General features: G+C 37.1%; 1 protein-coding gene across 1 annotated transcript in view; it reads left to right on the forward strand.

The window, feature by feature from the left end:
• Positions 1–24,939, forward strand: part of ERBB4 (erb-b2 receptor tyrosine kinase 4) — a 1,152,669-nt gene that overhangs the window by 806,884 nt on the left and 320,846 nt on the right. The window contains exons 8-12 of the mRNA XM_075528902.1: positions 3,434–3,547; positions 8,147–8,273; positions 16,035–16,108; positions 17,541–17,631; positions 18,895–19,094. Of these exons, the coding sequence (XP_075385017.1) occupies positions 3,434–3,547; positions 8,147–8,273; positions 16,035–16,108; positions 17,541–17,631; positions 18,895–19,094 (606 nt within the window). The remainder of the gene's footprint in view (positions 1–3,433; positions 3,548–8,146; positions 8,274–16,034; positions 16,109–17,540; positions 17,632–18,894; positions 19,095–24,939) is intronic.

Genomic DNA, 24,939 nt, shown 5'->3' on the forward strand with positions numbered 1-24,939 from the left:
ACCAGTTTTTTGAAATAGATTTAATTGCATCAAACTAATAAAAAGTAACCTTTTAAAATTTTATTTGGTATATATTGCTGATGAAACATAGAGGTGTTATATCATGTGACATTGCCCAAGGTCTTGAAGGAAAGACCTTACTTAATGTTTAGAACAGCACCTATTGCAGGTTTAATTCTTTTTTTATTCTTTTAATTTCTTTTTGCTAAATAATTTTATTGGGGCTCATACAAATCTTATAATCCATATATACATCAATTGTGTAAAGCACACTTATACATTCATTTCCCTCATCATTCTCAAAATTTGCCTTCCACTTGGATTCCTGGAATCAGCTCCTCATTTTCCTTTTTTCCTCCTCTTCCCTTCCTCTTCCTCCCTCCCTCATGAACCCTTAATAATTTATGAATTATTATTTTATCTTACACTGCCCGGTGTCTCCCTTCACCCACTTTTCTGTTGCCCATCTCCCAGAAAGGAGATTATATGTAGATCCCTGAGACTGGTTCCCCTTTCTACTTCCCCTTCCCTCCCGGTGTCACCACTTTCACCGTTGGTCCTGAGGGGTTCATCTGTCCTAGATTAACTGCATTTCCAGTTTCCATCTGTATCACTGTGCATCCTCTGGTCTAACCAGATTTGCAAGGTAGAATTGGGATCATGATAGTTGGGGGGAGGAAGCATTTAAGAATTAGAGGAAGGTTGTGAGTTTCCATATTGCTACACTGAACCCTGAGTGACTCATCTCCTCCCTACTACCTCTCTGAAAGAGATGTCCAGTTGTCTACAGATGGGCATTGGGTCCCCATTATGCGATCCCCTCATTCACAATGATATTATTTTTCACCCCGCCTTTGGTGCTTGAAACCCGGTCCCCTTGGGTCTTCATGATCACACATGTTGGTGTGCTCTTCCATGTGGGCTTTGTTGCTTCTGGGCTAGATGGCCACTTGTTTACTTTCAAACCTTTAAGCCCCCAGACACTATATCTTTTGATAGCTGGGCACCATCAGCTTTCTTCACCACACTTATTTATGCATGCAGGTTTAATTCTTATGAAGGTTATTTGGGAGTGATCATAACATCAGTACCTATGGAGAAGGGAATGAAACAGGGTTGTCTATTGATACACTTAAAAATCATTTTATTGGAGCCTAGTACAACTCATCATAATGCATACATCTACATCCATCCATTGTGCCAAGCAGAAGTTTCTTGTGTGGTGAGCACATTCTCAAACCAACTTCCCTAGCCTCAAGTCAATTCTGATTCATAGAGAACACAACAGAACACAGAACTGTCCCTGTGTGTTCTGAGACTATAACTTTTCACGGGAGTAGAAAGCAGTGTCTTTCTCCCATGCAGCATCTCTCAGTTTGAAGCGCATTGTGTTATCCTCTACACCACCGGGCCTCCTGGATACATTCTGGTGGACATTGAGTTGGACTCTAAAGACCTTATGCTTTGTGCCCACTCCCATGGATACGTGCAGCTATCTCTAACCCAGACTTTTCTTTCCTTCTTAGAATTTCCATTCTCTTCCCAAAATAACCCATTGCACATCCAAACCCAAAGTAATTGCCTTCAGTTTAATTCCAGCTCATGGCAACCTTATCAGAGAGAGTAGAACTGCCCCCAACAGATTTCCAAGGCTGTAGTTTTTAGGGAAACAGATTCTACATCTCACTTCTGCATGAGGTTGGTGTGCTAGAACCCTGATCTTTTAGATTCCCATCAAAACCGAACAAGCCCCCAAACCACGGTCATGGAGTTGATCATCCAGTTATATTCTAATGTCCGGGAACTTCTCTTTCCACCCAAAGTGAATGAGCTAGGGCCCTCCTCACAACTTTACCTGCTGGAGAGCTTTCCCTTGAACTCGTTGTCACGCACCCACACATAAGTGAGGTTTCAGGGCAGCTTCTACCTCTTTCAAAGTTAGCTTTTCTCTTCCTCCACACGCTTGTCCCCAGTCTTCTCTCGGGCCCCACCCAGCCACAGCTGGACACTGAGGCAGTATAAAGGCGAATGGAATGGGAGGCTGGACGGTTGTGCCTTCTCCTGCGCATGCCCGTACCGCATGTCCTGTTCCATTGTAGAGTAGATTGCTGTTCAACCTGCCCCATAGCGTGGCTCCACGATTCTTGTAGAATCGTGTGCATCATGGATAATTCCGGTTTGCGGCACAGCTCGTGTTTAAGTGTAGCATCTCCACCCGGACAAGGAGCACATGCCAAGAGCTCTCTGAAAATAGACGAATAATTTTATGCTGCCAATGACGTAGCTTGGCTCTGGAATCCCAGCTTTCTCTGTTGTGGTATTCCTAAAGGGAATGATCATCATTCCACAAGACATATCTTTCTAGTATCTCAAAACTCACTGGCATTGAGTCAGTTCCCACTCAGCAAGTCATGAAGCCCTTTGAATTTCAAAGGACTTAACTCTTGGGAGTGAGAGTAGGGGTGGGGCAGAACACTTCCTCTCCTCCAAAGAGGCTGCTGGGTTCCACCTGTGGACGTTGTAGCTCACAGTCTGCTGAGGACTAATATAAAACCTCATGGGTTGGTTAGACCAAGTTGAAGGACATGTGCTATAGCAGGAACTGGCACCAGATGTCTTTCTTTCGTGGAACTACCCGCAAAGATGGAAGCCTCCAATTACTGCACATTGGTGAGAGTATCTTTCCCAGACTTGGGAAATGCCATTTCAAAAACCCCAAATATTTTGGTTTTGCTTTCCTTGTGGGAGCCTCCTGATGAAGTAACCTCTCCTTTCCTTGGGAAGTGGTTCCGGCTTGTCCCAGATCAATGGATGTGTAAAACGTTAATGACATAGCAAGTCATAAAATGTTCCCGGTCTACTGTGTATACTTTTATGAAAGTACTACTCTTTGAAATGTCAGTGTTTCCTCAGCTAAAAATATAGGGCAAATAGTGTGACTCGATTTAAAAAAAGCAAATACACTTGTTCCAAGACAGCTTAACTTAAACTTCATTTTGGCTTTTCATGACTTAAAATTTTTTAGACTTCAAACTTCCATCATGACATGAAATGAAGTGGAACTATTGAAAAACATGAAGTAAATGTCATGTAGTTTCCTAAATCTATAAAAGAAATTCACTCCAGCTCTGAGGGAATTGACAATAGAGGACACTAACCAAGCAAGTACTGAGTGGCTGCTCATACACCATCCCCACAGATCTGAATGCAGATGTTCGCGGACACTATTTCAGGACGAAATTGCATGGCTGTCAATCAAAGACGCATTTTTTAAGTTGTATTTTTATATGGTAAGCGTGAAGATTGTGGAAGGTTTGTTTTAGGGGGAAAGCCATATGCACAGTCTTAATTGTTTTTCAAACCCTGTTTCATAGCGTGTTTTAGGCATGTTTCCTGATAATTAACACGATTGCTTATTTTACGTTTTTGTCAGATAACTTTGTGGTAGACTCCAGTTCTTGTGTACGTGCCTGTCCCAGTTCCAAAATGGAAGTAGAAGAGAGTGGGATTAAAATGTGCAAACCTTGCACTGATATTTGCCCAAAAGGTGAGTGATAGCTCAGATGATGTTTTCTCCAAGATTTGCCCATGTTTCCAGGTTAAATGATCACTTTTTAAATGCTGACAAGTTAGCTCGAGGTACGCACCTGCTCACTCCCACACCACGCATCCCTGCATAAACTGGTCCATGGTGCAGACAATACCCTAGGATACCCCAAGATCTCAAAGGTCACTGCAGTGTGCCCTCCAGATTTTGAGTGCTGCTCATGAAACTGAACCAGAGAAGACTCTGATTTATGTTCCACGGGAACCAACAAGCAGAATGCATTGAATCTGTATGTGGCAAATCTTAGATTCTGTGCACATGGTAAGAGCTCATTACTTTAGCACTAAAATATATATACTGGTTATTTGCCATTGTTGCAAATCTGCCAGGCATGAACGGCTGACAAAGAGACAGGTAATATGGCATTTACTCTCAAGGTGTTTAAGGATACTATAAAAGATAAGACACATGAACTGGTAAGGAAGCGTCACATGTGAAAGAAATGTTTCAAATAATTCATGCTGGAGAATGGTGATGCTCAAACGCCTTACTAGAGGGAAACTTAAAGTTAGAAGGGCCAAAATACAGGCTACATTTCTTGAAAGTTATGAATTTTTCTTCTCTTTCTGTCTTTCACTTTCCCTCACACACATATGCACACACAGGAAATTAAGTGAAAAAATATTGCTACAAGGGTTTTATTTAAATATGCCTCAGGAATCCCTGGATGGCCACAGCAGACACTCTCTCAGTGATGCATCCGTCTCTGTCTTGTTCGTATGCATGAAAAACAAAAAGAATACTTGCTGTACCATGAAAAGACATGGTTTGGAGGTCAGGGACAATAACTGAATTTAATAAAACCCAACTGGACAACTTCTCAAGTCATTGGAACTTTACAACGAGTGTACAGGAGTGCTGCCCGCAATGAAGTTCTGAGATGGCTCCAGCATTGGAAGGAGGGTTGGGAGACCGCAAAGATGAGTCAAGATAGAGACAACTGTCACTCACGACAGACAAAGATGACAGCTAACATCTTGGAACTCGTGGAATTATTACTAATGTGACAATTACTGGGTGTTTACAAGATTCAATGTTATTTCTATTTAAGTGCACGACTTGGCCCAAGCAAGGTTTTCCTTGAAGGTGCCAAAATGTTTGTTGTGTGCAAACTAGGTAGCTCAAGGTGACGGTCTTCCCCCCAGTCATTTAAACAAGAGCTAAGCAAACGCAGATCATTGTTTGGAACAAATTCTAACGAAGTGTTGGATTTACTAATCTTCTGTTCTATATTGGTATTAGATTATAGACTACCTAGAGATAGTATGTAAAGAAAAAGTTCTGAACACAAGACTGGGCTTCAGGGTCAGGTGCCGGGCCAGTTAAATTCAAGGCCGAGAGGTCAGCTCAGATTTATGTTGACCATGTTGTGTTGTTCTTGATCTGAAAGAACTAGTTTGGCTAGAGAATTTTGAAGGACATGAGATGTTTAGAGACTTGTTGTAAAGAAGTTCTCAGACAACTGGGAAGGGCATCGACAAGAAAAGAGCCAGGAACGATGCACTGAGGACTATTTTTCTTCCTTTAAAAATATGTTTTGATAGTATGTGTGCACATTCTTTTAGGAGAGCAGGGCTGTCTATGAGAATTCTACTGCACATCGTTCTCCTATCCACTCCAAGACCCTTCTTCCCCATCAGATTCTTTTTATTCCCTAAACTCAAAGAAGACTGGACATGATCTAAATTAAAGAGTGCCAAATTCTTCAAGGAAAGGCTAGAGAGATGGAAATGCTTGGAGGCTACGGCAAGACATGGTTACCTCATATTTGATATTTGGTTTAATGAAGACTTCTGGTTTTATAGCAATCATTTTTAGGTAACCTGTGCACATACAAACACACACTGGCAAAGGCTTCAGAAATTTGATGTAAAAAATATAATTAAAAGTGCATACAGACATTCACACATAAACATACACAAATATGTATACATAGACATATTGTTGTTTATGGGTGCCATCAAGTTAGTTCCAACTTATTACACGCTGTACTCGTGAACAACAGAATGAACCACTGCCTGCTCCTACAACACCCTCAAATATGTTGCCGAGTGTGAGTTTATTGATGTAGCCGCTGTGTCAGCCAATAACTCTGTGTTGCTCTTGTTCAGTGATACTCTACCAAGGACCACAGTGTTCTCTAGGGACTTGTCCTCCTGGTAACGTGTCCCACTTCAGGAAGAAGGAGCCCTGCAGTCCTTACTTCTATGAAAAATTCTGGCAATACATCTTCCAATGCAGATTTGTTTCTTCTGCTGATAATCCACTGCCTATTTAATATTCTTTGCCAGATTCATAATTCAAATGCATAGATCATTCTTTTTCAGTCTTTATTTATTGCTGTATTTTCACATGGATTTGAAGGTTCAAATTCATCTAAGTTCTCCAAATGACATCTTTAACACATTATGTTTTTTTACAATAGATTTTCCCAATGGATTGTTTGATTTCTTGACTATTGTTTTCGTGAACTTTGATTGTAGATCTTAATTAAATGAAATCTTGAAATTGTCAACCTTTTTTCCATTTATCATGATGTTGCTATTGTTCCGGTTTGAAGGAATTTTTTATTTTTTAATATTGAGATATAATCAGTTCACAACTGTAGTCTTTAATCTTCATCATTAAGTGGTTTAAGTTCTCCTAGCGTTCAGCAAGCAAGTTTGTATCATCTACAAATTTCTGTTATTCATGCGTCTTCCTCCAATCCTGATGTAATGTTCTTCTACATGTAGTCCAGCTTCCTTTAATTATTTTCTCAGTATTTGAGTAACTATTGTGACTTCTTTCCATATTCATGGTTATACAACCCTGACACACAGATTTTTATATGTATGGTTATACAAGGGGACTTCAAAAAATTCATGGACTATAGAATTTGAATTGAGATAAAAATTTAAATCTATATTTATATATGCTTTATATCCCAGAGTGAGCTCTGTCAAGTTCAAGATACTTTTGTAAGAGATCATTCCAGCCATGCTGTCCATCCTTTAAAATATGTGAGTTCTGGGAATTTAACCATGTTAATGCAGGCAATTTTCCATTATTAACTTTTGAAAACATGGGTGAACCCTAAGTTTTATTTTAAGATAAAGGAACAAAAAGAAGTCAGGGAGAGCCTAGTTATGTGTGACAAGGAAGATGCCCAATGACGTCCCCTAATGAACCCTGGCAAAACTGCCTTTATTTGGTGACAGGAATGAATCGAAGAACTATTTGTGCGGAGGACTCTGGTAAAAGTTTCTGGGCAGTTTTCTGCTAAAGCATCAGATTTCTCAAAACACTTTCCTAGCAAGCAGGTGCTAGCCATCGTTAGCCCTTCAGAAAGTCAACCAGCAAAATACTTTGAACATTCCCCCCAAATACTGTTCCTTTGCCCTTCACTGCTCACTGCTTTATTTGTGCTTTGGTTGGGATAACCCAACTTCTTGGTAGAATTGCGTTGCTACTACTTTGAATTGTCTTCAGGATTGTTCTGGAGAAGCCATGTTAGATCTCTTATTATGATTTTTCCAGAAAATACCGCATGATCTTCATTCACTTATTTAGATTTTCCCTTGACGGCTCTCTTCTGGCTGATTTGGATGGACCAGTGTGAGGACCCATGGAGTACAAAATTCGCTCAATTAAAACAATTTTTTTCCAGATTTGTGTAAGCTAAATCAGCTGAGATGTCAATGGTGTTGGCTCTTTTTCCTGCTGCTAGTTGTGGGTCCTCTTCGATCAGAGCTCATCAATGACTTCTTTTTTCCCTTGACATCAAAACCCTGCTGCTCTGGGCTTCATTTTCAACTCTGTATTGCTCTTCTTAAAATGAGTTTATCCATTTGCAAACGGATGATCTCTCTGGGGATTGTCCCTGTTAATGTTTCATAAAACATCGATGATTTCACCATTTTTTCAGCTAGACTTTGGTATAATTTGATATTTGGTCACACTTCAGTTTTAGCAGAATTTATATAGTATAGATAAGGACAGTTTTCCAACTGATACCTGATTCTTGCTCGTGCCCCAATCTAGATGCTGTTCAGAGATGTTTTAATAAGTTAGTACCTATTCATTTGGGTTATTAATTTAAGAAAGTTGAAATCCATATTTTTTTCTAACTATACATTTTCCATGAACTTCTTGAAGACTCCTGGTAGATGCATGTTTATAAATAGATATGACTGTATATTGCATATGTTTCATTTTTAAACATTAGAACTTTTAGGCAGCATAACTTCTCAGTTTAAAAATAAATATTAAAATGACTGATCATTCTATTTATGGCTCACAGTAAAGATACGTTGTGTTTAGTTTATGTGCAGACTCCCTTGGTCTCCTGTTTTTAAAACTTCAGTTTTAATACCATTAGTGAGTCATGACTCTATTTCACTAAAGTGAACATCCCTTTTCAATATTAAATAGACCATTTGAGAATGGATTGAGAGACGGGTAATTCTGCGTGGTATGTTATTCGTTGTTATTGTGTGATGCAATGATTGATTGGCAAAGTACGTCTCTCCATGTCTGGACCGACTCTTGTTTCTCCAGCTTGTGACGGCATAGGCACAGGGTCGTTGATGTCCGCTCAGACTGTGGATTCCAGCAACATCGACAGGTTCGTCAACTGCACCAAGATCAATGGGAATTTGATTTTCCTCGTCACAGGAATCCATGGGTCAGTATTAAATCCTTGGACAAGATTATTTTACAAAATGTGGTCAAAGCCTAGGAATTCTTTGGTCTTGTCTTTTTAAATCTTCTTCACCCAGAAAAGTTTTGCCTTTCATAATTGTGCTTCACTAAGAAAACAATTTTATCAGCCATGCTAGTAAAGCAAAGATGTCTAGGTTTTTATATTTTAAAATGGTCATTGGTTTTAATGTATGAATTTTTAATAAAACCAAACTGTATTTGTAGAGCATTCTCCTCAAATTGGTAGATTTCAGCAAGATTCACATACTTTCAGGTATGTTTAGGAAAAGAGGAACAATGAGTGGGGTCGGGTATTTTGTTCAATAAAAGTTAATATTTCTTTAATTTTCCCATGAACATTTAAATAAGTTGAGATTCTCCAGAGCTTCATTCAGAAATTCTGTTTCTGCACTGGTGTATATATATTTTTTCTCTTTTCTCTTATAGTGAGAAGTCAGCACCACCATGAAAGATCTATTTAATGAGTTTCATTTTGATCATATTAAACCGAAACGTTTTATGAGCCCCTTCATAACAGAACCACCCACTGACTTTAAATGGAAAAATAACCAAATTAGTATACTTTGAATTGTAATAAAAATGTCAATATTTTTTTATATTTATCTATTTGGTTATATTACTAGGTAATATCTAAATATTAGTGCTATAGGCTACAAAGAAAGAAAAACCCTCACATAATTCAATTCAAAATCTCACTCTGAGAGTATATCATATGATTTCTAGATGCAAAATAATTTAATGTATCATGTCCAAATATGCCCAAATAGAAACAGCAAGAGTAATAGAGCCATGTGTTTGTCATTCAATTCAAAGAAATTACTGTCTTATTATATAACATTTTTATTTAGCTTGAAATGCAGCTTCTAGTGTGGGCAAATGTCAGATATTTTAATAGTGTTCAATTGCTCCTGTCAGGTGTGTTATACTCCTGTCTGACCCATCCATGTTATTTTGTTTTTTTTAATTAGGATAAAGATTTCCAACTTATTTTGAAATATGCATATTTGATAGCTCTTCTCCAACATTTTTAAATAGCAAAAATCCCTGAAACTGGGTCGCACTGGTCATTTTGAAAAGAGACACATTTTCATTGGCACTCTCAATTTATACACACTTCTGTCTTGGCCTACTTGGCACCACCGCAGAGGAGATTTCTGTGAGAATGTAGGTGTATTCATATGAGGGGATTTCTAAAAGTTCATGGAAACATGGAATTTTTCCATAAATGTTTTGAAGCGCTGCAGTTTATATGAATGAATACGATACTTAGTACATGTTTACCTGGAACTACTCTGGATCCTGAGTGTGTCACACCATAAACAAGAGCTTATAATGTTCATAATGCCTTCTGCGAATACAGAATACATTTCCACTTGATTCACTCTGTCTAGAAATAGTATATGGATGAGCTTCCAATCCATGTGTGGAGAAAGCTTTGGAGTTGTATCATCACCAATTTCATTAGACTCTACATTTCTTTTTTGTCCCTATTATGTCAATGTATATGTTGGGATTCTCGAAAATTCATAGGAAAACGAGATTAAGAGTTAATGGATTATTTTCCCATAAACTTGTGGAACTTACACACATAGATGTGTGTATAAACATATACATGCACATGTTGTATATCATACACTCTATATACATCTCTTGTGTATCATATGGAAACATATACAGACATATATACTTGCATATAAAGGATATGGTTAACACAGTGCTTTTAAGTGCTCCAGAACTAAGCAAAAGGTCTTTGATTAAAATCCATCATTCTTTCAATGTGAGCTGGAAATGGATCACCCCTATAACTGTCACAGTCAACGAAACTATGGAGCAACTAGTTGGCATAAACTCTATGGTTGATGCACATGCATATGTCAGAGTGTGAGTGTGTGCTTTTATATATGCAGGTATTTGTATGGATGTCTGTATATATTTACATGTGTGTGCATATATATGTGTATACAAAAATATATATTAGGCATTTTAATAGTTTTCAATTCTGAAAGAAAATTCGGTAGATAACCTGGCCCACCTATACACATACTTAGGCGTCCTGGTGGTACTGTGGGATAAATAGTGGACGGCTTCCCACTAGGGCAGTGCTTCAAACCCACCAAAATTAGCTTACTTTTAGAAAGGGCAAGATGACCAAGGAATTCAGTCAACAGAGGAAAAGGATCAAGTATGACATTTGCACACATGAGGTTTTAAACGTCTATCAGTCCATTTTAATGTTGTACTAAACAAGAAGACATTCTTTGCTATGAGGAACCATCCTGAAAATTCCTTTTTTTTTTTTTACACCACCACAGTCCCTGGATTAGGAGTTATGGTGGTGTGGGCTAGGAACCACAAGGTCAGCAGTTGGAATCCAGCAGCTGTCTGATTCTGGGATTCATCTGCAGTCTCAGGAGCCCCAAGGAGCAGTTCCACCAAGAGTCAGAATCAACCCAAGGGCAGTGGACACAGGCTTGGCTATGACTAAGAGCCTGCACTATCTCCTAATCACTGTTGCTCTTAACACTTCTAGAAACCCCCGAAAGCCCCTTGACTTAGGAAGGAGGAGCCCTATTAAAGGCCAGCCACTGAAATATCTCTGTCTTAGCAAAAAGTATGAGGAAGAAATGAAAAATGAACTTTTAAAATAAAATCAGAGGTTTGCAAAGGACATGTCTAGTAAAGTTCAGAATAGCTGTTTAGTTTGGGTTCAAAATAAAGCATATAAAATGCACAAAATCATGACATATTCTTCATCTTCTGTTTCTAGCTATCCTGAAACATCTATTCTAGACCTTTGCTCTTCTATCTTACATAAGTACTGACATTTTCAGTATGCTAATGACATATACATGCTTACCTGTATATGTCATATGAATGCAAAGCCATACCTGTGCCTATATAGAACTTAAAGATGAATATATGGGCACAGAGGAAATAAAAAATTTTCTAATAATTAATGGAATTATTTCATATCAATTTTTTCCATTAACCTAAAAGTATCTACAAACTAAAATTTCATGTGATAGTTTAAGTTAAGTTACCCAGAATATTTCTTGAAACCAAACAAAAAGAAAAGGAACCCACCAAAATAATAATAAAATGAGTTTTTTTTCTAGAAAATGCAAATTCATGGGTAATTTTTATTAAATCTTTAATATGTAAACGGGCATTACAAAGCTAAGCAGTGTGTTTATTTCTAGTATAATTGTGCTAGGAAATTCCGTCTTGACTCCTTATGGTAAATGGGAATCACAGGCAAAGCTTGGATTTTAGGGCTGTCAGTAGGAATATTCCTCTTTAATATATTGCCGCCCTTGACAGTGACCGTGAACATAGGCTTAGAATAACAAGATGTCCAACAAGTAAGCACGTGGACGCTGTGTCAGAATGGGACGCGGTCAAGAAGGAACTTAGATAATGGACTGTGCTGATAATAGACACTGGAAGAGACATAATAGATCTGATGGTAAAATAGAGATTTCAGTAGAATTGAGAAAATATGTTTCTCTTTTTATCTTGTGACTGAGCATTTTTTTCATCACTAAACACAAATGACAGGGTGGACACAATGTCCTTTTGAATGACTCTGTGTTTAGTTGTGAAAAGTTATTGATTTGAAAGTGCTATAGATTTCAAGTGAGTGTCGGATGAAACTCCCAAGAGGTGCTTTGAAGTTGGTAAGTGGAATTCTGTCAACTTATTTTATGAGCGTCCACAATCTCTAAAATTAAGTATATAAAATTTCCGTGGTCCACTGGGCTTTCTACTAACAGTACACAATTTATTTCCTTCCTGGCAACCTGAAAGTGTTTTTAGTAAAGGTTTGGACTGACCCTATGATTGTGTACTTGCCCTGAATTTTGAGTGGAGCTCCATAAAGCCAGGTTATTTGATTATACTACTAAGAACGGTTCCATACATTGCCTTTCATCAAAGACCAAATGTTGAAAGCTCATTCTACTAAGGGAGAGCTGCTATTTCCTCTGCACACTGTAGTATTGTACTTCAAAAAAGGAGAACATGTTTTCCCACAGGGTGAACTTAATTTTGGATATCATATTGTTTAAAAGCAAAGCTATTTTCCAAAGCATCCTGTGTTACACAGAGAGAAATTTGCCAGGGTAATTTAACTTATACTATACGCTTTTGAGTGAGTGATATTCATGTTCCATTGAGGAACAATTTAGTCAATAGTTAATGTGTGAATTACAGGAAAATCACATTTTATAATGCTTCTTCAATTTCAGAGCTTGCTATCACGACCCATGTTATAACAGTAGTACATTGCAAGAAATATATTTCTTAGGGTGATGGTTTAAAAAGCAATTTCATCAAGCAAAGTTGTTGTTTTAAGAATTCACTAGCAGAATATATTGATGATCCAAGGTCAGTAAGGTCCAAAAGGTGGTTCCAGAAATGATAGGAGCTGTAACTGATAGTGTATCTAAAGTTGTGATGTTGACATGAACGAATCTGATAGAATTCAAGCATAAATTTCCAAAAGATAAGACCATATGTTTCTCTGCTGGTCGTGGGAAGGTAGGGTCCCTTGAGTAATAGTTTTGATAAGGCTGCATTCAATGTATTGCTACTTATGAGTGGTTATTTCCCCATACCCCAAGATGGGAAAACAATAATTTCCTACAACAAGAAGAAAATGAAATAAATTGTTAAAGGTAGATACTTGCAAAAGAGCTAGACTCATTATTCTTAAAAGTTTTTATTTCTCTTGAAGAAGTGACTAGCCAAACAAATTTATTTCCAGACGGCTTATAGTAATACTGGTAGAAAATCCCCACTGGAAGAAATGAATACAAAATGCTATATAAATTAATCAAAAATTTAAAATACCTTGTAGACCTTAAAAAACCTGAATGTTTTATTTTAATTATTGAGAAAGTGTTGGTGATACATTTCTGCGTTACCTAGTCACAGTTACCTCTTCCATTCTGACTCATAGAGACCCTATAGGATCCAATGGAATGGCTCCCACGCTTTCAGAAGCTGTAAATCTTTATGGAAGCACAGTGCCTCTGCTTTCTCCTAAGGGGCATAGTGGATGATATGTTCTAAACGCCAGCCTTTGTTTAGCAGCCCAGCCCAACCCTACCCCACTCCACTACCAGGGCCCCTCTTCGTAGTACACCATGCAATCATATTACGTAGTCTGTATGTTTCAAAGAATATTATGGTCTAAGATAACAATCTCTAGAAAGAATCAATCAAACACATGCAGTTCTTGAGTAATAAAGCTGATGCATTGCTGTGGAAGCCTTTGAGTGGGATTTGTAGGTGAATTGCAACAGGTGCACCACAGTTCTCTCTGCTGGTGCTGTGGGTGATGTAGGTGTGGCTGACCAGAAGGAAACATGATCGTGGGCTGCAGGGAGTTGGAATCAATTCGATGGCAGTGTTTGAGGTTATTATAAGAAAGGACTCCAAAGTTTTTGTGATTCAAAAGCTTCACTTTCAAAAAATAAAGGTAATTGTGATAAAGAATTTATTGTGATTAAATTGGGTTGGTCCAATCGCTTCAACATTAAAAGTAAAAATATTTTTAATCTCTTTATTAGAGGCTTATACAACTCTTATCACAATCCATACATGCATCAATTATGTAAAGCACATTTGCACATTCATTGCCCTCATTATTCTCAAAACATTTGCTCTCCACTTAATTCCCTGGCATCAGGTCCTCATTTTTTCCTCTCCACTCCCCCATCCCTCATGAACCCTTGATAATTTATACATTATTATTTTGTCATATCTTGACCTGTTCAACATCTCTCTTCACCCACTTTTCTATTGCCCGTCCCCCAGGGAGGAGGTCACATATAGATCCTCATAATCAGTTCCCCATTTTCAACCCACCCTCCATCTACCCTCCCAGTATCGCCACTCACACCACTGGTCCTGAAGGAATCATGTGCCCTGGATTCCCTGTGTTTCCAGTTCCTATCTGTACCAGTGTACATCCTCTGGTCTAGCCAGCTTTCAAGGTAGAATTGGGATCATGATAGTAGGAGTGGGGGTTGGAGAGCATTTAGGAACTAGAGGAAAGTTGCATTTTTCATCATTGCTACATTGCGCCCTGACTGGCTCATCTCCTCCCTGAGAGCCTTCTATAAGGGGATAAACAGTGGCCTACAAATGGGCTTTGGGTCTCCACTCCGCACTACCCCCCTCATTCACTATGGTATGATTTTATGTTCTGATGATACCTGATACCTGATCCCTTCAACACCTCATGATCACACAGGCTAGTGTGCTTCTTCCACGTGGGCTTTGTTGCTTCTGAGCTAGGTGGCCACTTGTTTACCTTCAAGCCTTTAAGACCCCAGACACTATATTTCTTGATAGCCGGACACCATCAGCTTTCTTTACCACATTTTCTTGTGCACCCATTTGTCTTCAGTGATCGTATCATGGAGATGAGCACACAATATTTATAGGTTTCGTATTAAGGTAGCAGAAGGACATTGGGTCTCCACTCAAGTACTCCCTCAATGCAAGAAAACTTTGTTCTATTAAATTGGCATTCTATGATGCTCACCTTCCCAACACAACTGCTGAAGGCAAAGCAGGTAAGTAAGCAAATGTGGTGAAGAAAGCTGATAGTGCCCAGCTATCAAAAGATATAGCGCCTAGGGTATTAAAGGCTTGAAGGTATACAAGCGGGCCATCTAGCTCAGAAGCAACAAAGCCCACATGGAAGAAGCACAGCAGCCTATGTGATCATGAGGTGCCAAAGGGATCAGTTATCATACACCAAAGAACAAAGTAAGATAATTTTATGTGGCATTAAGTGGCAAGTAAAAGTTGTCTATTAAAGGGCAAGCTGGACGTTTTAAACCTGAGTACCTACATTAAATTTCAAAAGGAGCTTTGTTCAATTTTGATAAGATAGAACATTTCTATATTCATCAAATGAACTGCAAATATATGGATTCATTAAGGCATGTTGCTTAAAATTCCTCAAAATTTGGAGCATCTTTATGAAATTACTACTTTTGTAACAAGTTTTTTTTTATGATTAGTGTAATTCATTCAGATGTAAGTGAAGAGTTCCTTTTCACAATATGAATATTAAATAAAAAGATAGGAACAAAATGGGCCTAAATAAATGATCTTCATAATGAGCAGAGTATGCATGATAATGAATTACAACTTATATAGGTAAATGTGAAGTTTACAAGAAAAGGAAAAAATATGATTTTCTGCATATGTGTTTGGTTCTAGTCTGCTTATGAAATGAGATTTAATTCAAAATTTAGACTCCATGAGCAACCCTCAAATAAATTGTTCACACTGAAAATGGACACTCCATATTTGGGAAGTTCTTTAAGATGGCCAGAGAGAAAGATAAGGCTTTCTATTTCCATAAAGAGTTAGAGCCTCAGACACCCAGAGGCAGGTCTACCTTTCCTAGAGGGTCACTAGGGATGCAATGGTCTCAACGGCTGTGACTTTGTTTTCATGTTCTTTGTTTTTTCTGATGACCAAAGCAGAATTATCCCTTTTGATGCAGAGTAGCTTTTGATGAAGAACTCATGCTCTGTGTCATAAAAAAATCATTTCAAGGCATCGATGAGTTCTAGTCCTCCTCTAACATAGAAGTATTTTCAAAAGACATCACTAAATGTCAACTTGTAATAGTTTTTCATTCATTTTAATACCTCGCTCATTGCTTTCTATTTGACTGTATCTCTTTTTGGTCTTCTAGGGACCCTTATAATGCAATTGAAGCCATCGACCCAGAAAAACTAAATGTTTTTCGGACAGTCCGAGAGATAACAGGTAATTTTTTAAAGTAATTTTTTAAAGTGAAGTCATTGTGTTATGATAAAATTAGTGTTTTCTTAAAAGTGTTTCATAATGTGGGAATCAGCAACTCATATTAATAGCACAATCCAGTTGCTAAAACCCATGTTTTTTTTTGTTTTTAAAGCAATAGTTATCTAACCCCTTAGTTTTTGTAGGTGTTTAGAAAAATGACATGGATCTTTAGAAACATATGTTTATTAAATGTTGACATTGCTACTTGGAATTATCAATGGAAATCTGAGCCTGTGCTTTTTATCTGGTCTGAGGTTTTGCATAAATACCAATATTTCATTTATCAACATGGTTAGATTACAAAAATCAAGCCTTTATGCAAAAAACAGCTTTATGTAAAAGTGGAAGATGACCACATTGGATCACAAATGTCTTCATTAAGCAATTGTCATATTTCCTTTACTTAGCGTCCAAATCATATCAACACATAATTGCCAGATCACTGAGAATCATAACCCAGCCAGATTGATACATAACTTTAATCATCACAGCCGATGTTGCATGCTTGCTTTGTACTTCAACATTTATTCCCTTCAGATATGCCCTATTAATTCAACAAATAATCAAAGAGTTGGTGTGCTCTCATTTTATAAATGAAAAAAAATGTCAGGTAATGCGAGAATCAATAAATGAGAAGTGTATAGCATTTAGTTAGCACATATTTAGTGAGTATCTAATATATTCAAGGTGTCACTGGGTAGTGCAAATAGTTAACATGCTCAGTTATTTCCCGAAATGTTAGAAGTTCAACTTGACTAGATGGCAACTGGTTTTAAAACTTTCAAGGGTGTTCTAATACCTTCCGTATGAAGTCTGTTGAGGTGGGACCTACATAGATTTTCCAATAAGAACCTGAAATGTAATGAAGAAGAAACGTCATATCCCAAAATGAGTTGTCATGCAAATTGGACCGTTTTTATTCTTATTACATAATAAATATACAGGTAATTATTATAAAATAATTAAAAATTCAGATGAAAAGTTGAAACTACAGTTTTATTTTAAAATATTTTAAATAAATACTTTCACTTCTTACCCCAAGTACCTTCATTTTTAAGAGAATAAATCAAAATTGAGAATATTTTAAATGTTTACTACCTATAGCTTTATGTTTACATTTGTCCTGGGAACATCATCTTTTTTATCATTGTGATACTCAGTATTTATTAGTATGGCTTAGAAATGTAGGTAAGATGTTCCATCTTACAAGAAGGGACCAAATCAGCATTTAATGTATGTTTATGTTCCACAAATATGAAGTATTATTTTCTTATCTCCCCTGTCAGTACATTTTCTTCTTGTATTATAAGAGTAGCCAGTTCTAAGAACTATTATTGAAAACAATGAAATTCTGATTATTTGACTTATTATTGACTGCTCTTTTATTTTGTAGGTTTCTTGAACATACAATCATGGCCTCCAAACATGACCGACTTCAGTGTGTTTTCTAACTTGGTCACTATTGGTGGAAGAGTACTCTATAGGTAGGTGAAATTGCTAATGCTTCAAGTAGAACTTAATTTGCCCAGTGTTCCACAGCTTCAGTTTCCTTAGTTCAGGTGATCTAGAAATACTGGATATTTAAAGAAATGAACAAAGAAAAATAAAACTGCAGGTTTTACTTGAATGATGATAAAAGATGTGTGAATGTATGTTTTCCTTGAAAAATCTAATATGCATTTTTCCCAAATTTTATTCCAAAAATGAATGTAATAAAACTATCTCAGATTTTGTTATAAAGTATTTATAATATGAAATTTAATTTTTCAAGTGCCAGTCTTTTGAAATTAGTATGTGTTTTGCAGGTTTGAAGTACATGCTGTGAACCATAAAGTTAAAGCATGATTTTGTTCATATAGTATAATTAAAATATAGAAGTGGGTGAAAATAGCTCAGAAGGGCTGCTTATGAATGATATCAGAACAGGAGGATCTGTTTCTTTGTCTCTGCTGCCATCAGTAGAGGTATACACCAGAGGATGGATATTGAAGAACTGGTCCATGGTTCTACATGAAGTGTTACTTTATAAATCGATAGGTAAACCAGAGGCCAGAAGGATACTGCACTAACATTCTAATACAAATAAGTTTAATTCACATGATAAAAATATATGGATTTGTTTTTATCGAGCCACTGCTTTCATTTTAGTTTTACTTTAAAATTCAGCGGTATGAAATTCCTATTTATGTAGCGTTAAAAGTTAATTTAATGAAGATGTTCTTATTTAATTTGTTCTAATCGGAAGTATGACAAAATCAATAGTCAGTGAATACTCTATAAGACTTCAAAGACATTATATTGAATTTTACTATTAAAGCAGATATATCTTCTAGGACATTTTTACAATGAAAAAGGAAGAAGAGATTAATAATAAAATAAAAGACAATTGATCAACATAACCTGTTCAAGTCCTAATGGCACCAACTTTTCCTGCCTATTAAGCCGAATGCTATATATCAATCAGACATTGTGCTGACATGCTTGTCCACATTCCAGGATGCTATGATGGATAGTCTCAAATTGATTTGCGAACATCAATTGCATCTGCATCTTCACCAAGCCACTGGTTAACATGGGGAGCATGTGTAACATAATTGTTAGCCCTGGCACCAGAGTCGATTTAGAACACAAATGAAAGAAGATTGGTTTAAACATATGTTTGGGTGCGTAGTGTGACGTCCTGGTTTTGCTTCGGGAATGCTTTTCAGAAGCAGAGGCCTCATGCTGCCCTTCTCCTTGCTCTTTAGTGGCCTCTCCTTGCTCATCCTCAAACAGCACAGCATCACTTCGCTGCAATTCCAGTCTCTGAAGGAAATCAGCGCAGGAAACATCTACATCACCGACAATCACAACCTGTGCTATTATCATACCATTAATTGGACACTGCTCTTCAGCACAATCCATCAAAGAATCGTAATCCGGGACAACAGGAAAGCGGAAAACTGTAGTAAGTACATCAAGTAGACATGAAGCCAGACCGACTTCACACAGTTTCTCCCATTCGACGCTAAACAAAGTTAAAATGACACTTGGTCAAACTCTTACTTCCTAGGAGTAGTTTTGACCTACATCCTATAAAATAATTCAGAAGAGATTCCTTTTGATAGTTCATTGACATGTTTTCAAAGCTTGCTTAGTTATGGAAATCCTCCAGTAGAGAATCAAACTTTTTAATAAGCACCTCATGTGATTGTTTAGATCCAAAAATTATTGGGAAGCCACTCTATTGAATTCTCCGTTGCGTTTTGTTTGCAGTGAATTTGGTTACAGATTAAATTGGCTTCCATTTTTATGTTTAAGTGTTAAACGTGCTTCCATATCGCTTCTATTTTTCCTGAGCTTTTCTATGGTCCAACGCAAGTTTCAAAGTCTCCTTGGAGCTCCACTTTGATCTTCCTTGCTTTTAGTGACCTGTTCGTTTCATGGATAGTGGTCCTGATGTCATCTCACAGCTCACCAGGTCTTCTGTTATCAGTGTCCAATGAATAAACCCTGTTCTTAAGCTTTTCTTGAAATGCAAGTCAGATATTTTCCAGGTCATATTTTAGCTATTATGGACTTTTCATTTTCTTCAACTTGAACCTACATATGAACAATTTTTATCAAAGCAGTCTTAATTGTAGTTCAAAGACTTTCTTCTTAAATGAACAAATATATTATTTTTTGTTAAAATGTTTCCATTGAGATTTCCCTATTTTGTTAAAAAAAAAAGAGGACAATATCTAATTAGTAATGAAGCTACAAAAATGTTCTCTCTGTTCTTTTCAAAAGGAAAACAGGCAGTTTCTCTTGCTTATTAGGTGTAGCAGTGCCAACTCTAATGTTTGCGACCGGGATCTGAAAGAACGGGGAGCTGCCCCAAATAACGAGTATAGGGACGGGATTTGGCTCCTAGTACAAATGGCAACGTTTTGACTCATCTCTGGGTCAGTGGTTTCTAAATTTTAAGTTAAAGCTTTTTATTATCAAAATGAAAAAGTTCTCTGCTCCCATGTCCAGAGGTTTCGGTGGAGGTTACACAGTACAAGACCCTGTGTTTTGGATTTTTAATGCATACCAGATTATTCCGAGACAGGTATTTGTGGGAAAACTGACATTCCCACTTTCCCTTTTCTCATTCCTATTTTCCCATAATTAATATTATATTGTAAAAAATTCTTGGTCTGGACATGGAAAATACTTTACTTTCTTTAAAAAAAATAGCTATAATAAGAAAATTAAGTAATTTAAAACCATAATTTTAATAACAGTTTGTGGACAGAAAATGGAGGACACATTAGAAAAATATTGTTTTCTCTTACTAATCCAAAATAATTGCAATAGCATGTTCAATAAAATATAGTGAATTTAAAGATATTTTACACAGAAACTAAGAAATTAGAAATATTAATGTACTTTATGATTTCAGTCAAACATTTATGGACTTTTTTTGCTTACTCTTTACACTTATTGTGCCTTTTGAGAAGTGTGTTATAATTTATCCAATTTCCTATAGAATGTTCAAGACCTTGGTAATATATTACTATGAATGCCTGACACCTCCTCTAATCAGTGTTTTCAGCTGACAAAGTCCCTCTATTTCACCTAAGTCAGACTTGAGAGGAACTTCGGTACCTAAAATTAAACAAAGTTTAGAGTTATACATATAGTAAATGTATTCATTGTGATGTATAGATATGCCTCAGCACTTGTTTCTCCATTCCTATGTCTCTAACTTGTATGATATCAATCCACTTTAATATTTTACCAAAGAATAGTTTTTACTGGGCAATTTTTTTACTTGTGATAGGCTGAATGATGACCCCATCCAATAAGGGTATCTGTGTCCTATTCTTAACACATTAAATGATAAGCTTACTTTGTAGCTGAGATCATGTGAAATGGAGAGATGGCCCAGATTCTCACAGATGTCACCATAAGAGAGAGACTGAGGTACATTTGACTGCAGCCAAAGAACAACCTCTGTGACCAAAGGAATTAGAAATTCACCCCAGAGAATTGTCTGGTAGCATCTAGGAGCTGGAAAGACAAAGAATGAATTCTGCCTGGAATTTTTAGGAGAAACAAACTCTATAATATCTTTATTTTAACCCACTAAGACTCACTGTTGAGAGCTGATACCCATAATTATAAGATAATAAGATTTTGCCATTTTAAGTTCTTATTAATTTGCTAGAGCAACAATAGGAAACTGCTGTAATTCTCTTTAGTGACAGAAGCCCAACCGAAGTTATCTTCAGTAAAAAGAAGACAATGGGTCATCTCTCAGAAGCAAGAAGTCCGTGTTCAGGAGTAGATGTATCTCTCAAATTTCTCTGTGTAGATCGGTCTGTTCTCTTCTTTGTCAGACCTTCTTTGTCATGGACGATGGTTGATTCTGGCCGACAACCTTAAGTAAGGGCTTCCTTGGAGACTGGAGGTACAGAAAAAGAGCTCCACATTCTCCCTTTCAACACATGTATTACAAATAGGACTCTGATTTATCCTACTGTGTTCGCTGAGCAGTGAACTATTATTCCCTTGGCACCAGCTAGTACAATATGGCTTCAGGTCAACCTCATCAAAACAAGTGGAATGATCATTTAAAATGATAAATAATTTATATTCCATTTTATTTAAAACCTGCAGCTCTTAGGGCCTAGCATAACGTTCTAAAACTTGTCAGGGGGTGTCTTCCATCACCTGTCCATGTCTACCTCCATAGTTCACCTGGTACCTTTTTCTACTCTCTGCCCAAGTCCACTCTGGTCTATGAAAGCATTAATCTTAACCCTTTTCAAAATCTTTCACGAGAATTGTATGACCCAATCTCCCCTAGCTCACTTTGCCTTCTCATCAAAAGTTAAATGTTTCTTTTTCTGTAAACTCACTTACATTACTCATCCTTTATAGTAGGACAGCTGACTGTCAAAGATCCGCTGACTGTCGGTGTATGAATTTACCTCTGGGTTCTTAATTCTGTACTTGCACTATTTAACTATCCTCTTACCAGCACCAGACCGTTTTAACTACCACGTGCTAGAATAACTAGTTATTCTATCATGCATTTAAAGTGCCGTATTAAAGTATCCTACTGTTATTATTGAATGGCACATTCCTCTCTATAATTCTATAAGGATTTGATTAATTAATTTTGGAACTCTTTAATTGTATGCATGTATAATTTTATGGCTCTATCCTCTTGTCTGACTGATCCTAGGGTCCTCACCTAAGAACTTTCTTTGTCTCTTATGCTAGATTGTTGCCCTACTGTCTATTTTATTAGGATGATCTTTCTCTTTCGATAGAGGGTGCATTTCGATATTTTTGAGTGAATCCATTTACATTCACACATGTAGCACAGTAGCAAGAACCATTGTTTTATACTTGTCTATATTTTAATGAAAGAAGTTCGGTATTCTCTTCAAAGGTCAAACTGCTAAGTACATTATTATCGCTCCAGTTTTTTAACACATAGCTACAATTCGTATAAGATAAAGAAAAATCTATTTTACAGCTTCCAGAGATAGCACAGACAAGATAAAAGGTTGTCTAGTAAATACATTTCTAAGGTTTCTTCCGAGAAATTTGTAATGTATTTTTGAACTGCAAGCTGCTGCCTAGGTCGCATCCTCCTTCACCTTTGGCTATCACTCTGGAACTTCAGAGAACTGCTGATTTCCTGGTGATGATGGAACACTTGTTTTTCTTTTTATTCCCAAGGTTTATCTTCCTTCATGTTTGTTCTGTGCTGTGTGGAAATGCTTCTCTTGGTTTCACTCTGGAGTAAATGATCAACCAGCTCTCAAATCAGAATGAGAAGGATGTGTTTTGTTTACATTTGCTTTACCCCAGTAGACACTACTTTCCTGTCTCTAAACTGCTGCACAATTGAGTAGCTGAGGAAAAACTCAACAAAGCAATAGACAGCAAAGAAGAAGATAGGATCTTTGCAGAAACTGAGACCTCTTTGTCTCACCCTCTAATGTCACAGAAAATAATGAACTTCAAAATGTTCAACCCATTCCCTCTATGTACCATAATGCACGATAATGTCTTTGCGTGAGAAAGAGGGAAAGGCTATTAAACCTGAAAAGAAGGCACGTACATTGCTGAGATGAATGGGACGTTGAAATAGTGACATGAGCAGTCACAATGGGCTGCTGATGACCTTGTTAGCATCGTCAGGTAAGAAACGAAGAATTTAGAGCTTTAGACACAATCTAATTAACATAGACTCCAACAGATTGATAATGCTTTAGAAGAACAAATAAAGATGATAAACAGAAAATCCAAAAAATTGTGGCACTTGAGTATTATTTTGAATATACTCTACTTTTTTAAAAAAAACTTAGCTTTTATAATATAACGTTTAGCTTTTTCCTTCTTTCTGTAGGGATATCTCTGAAGCTCAATTTCATCTCATAATCAACTGGGTATAAAACTTGTCAAACTGAGCAAGAAACATCCTATTAAAATGTCTTAATATTGCTAAGTGTCTATAAAAATGTATATTTTACATCTATTTGGAAATATTGTTGATTGTGCACATCTTTATAGCTATTCACCATGATGGAGAATTTAGTCTTACAAGTTTTGTATAATCATCTTGATTAAACTGTTTCTTAATATTTTAGCACTCGGGAGATATTTATACACCGAGAAAGTAGTGCAATTAGACCCATGTTACTATTCCATTTTTATAGAAATTGCATCTGCTGTGAGACAAGAGGCAAGTTCTCTGCATTATGAGAGAAGCAGACAAATACTACTATAAGCTTAACATCAATACAACACATATATTGTCATTTAATATTTCCTAAGCTGCACATTAAATTATTCCGCTATCCCCACAATTGTGACTCGTGTTCTGTTTCTGTGCAGGTACTCTTTCACTCCAGCTCCTCAGTGTACTTCTCCTTTTCACGCTCTAACTTTCCAAAGATTATGTTCTTCCCCAAGGATGCTCCTCTCCTGGTACCCTACCAAGTCTCCACATTCTCCCTTCAAGGGAAACTCTGACTATACATGCCACTTCTAAGAAATATTTATTGGTTCTGGGAGTCCAGCATGTATTCAATATCCTTCACCTACACTGTAATCCAAAGACATCAATGTCATTGTTCTTCCTCACTCACTCTGGTTTTCATGTGCATATGGGTGACTGAAACAATCATGGCTTGGGCCTGGCACACTGTAGTTTGCAAAACAGCATCTTCACCTTTTAACGGGAGATTTGCCTAATGCAATATAGCCTCGGATTTCTTGACTACTTTCATGAGTGTTGAAGATGTACCTGAGTAAAATGAAATACGCTACAACCTCAATGGTTTCTTGTTTGCTATGCTTATTTGTCTAGCTTGAAGATTTTTGTTTCCATTTTTTGAGGGTTAGCCCATCAATCCTGGAGGCCATAATCTTTTGATTGTAAACAACAAGTGCTTCAAGTCTTCTTCGCTTTGATCAAGTAAGGGTGTGTCCTCTCCATATTGCCACATTGTTAGTGACTCATCCTCAGCCCTGGTGCTGTGTTCTTCTTAATATAGTCCAGCTTTTCACATGACTTGCTCATATGATTAAATTAATAAGGTGAAAGGGTGCAACCTTGATGTACACCTTTCCTGATTTTAAACTATGCAGAAAGCCCCGTTCTCTTTACACACCTGCTTCTTGGACTATATACAGGTTTCTCATGAGCCGAAAGAAGAATTATGGCATTTACATTCTTCACAATATTATGCAAGGCTGATCATGGTCCAAGAGGTTCAATCCTTTTGCATAGTCAATAAAGCACAGGTGAACGTCTTGCTGCT

The sequence above is a fragment of the Tenrec ecaudatus genome, chromosome 13 (assembly GCF_050624435.1).
Source record: "Tenrec ecaudatus isolate mTenEca1 chromosome 13, mTenEca1.hap1, whole genome shotgun sequence".
NCBI classification, from domain to species: domain Eukaryota; kingdom Metazoa; phylum Chordata; class Mammalia; order Afrosoricida; family Tenrecidae; genus Tenrec; species Tenrec ecaudatus.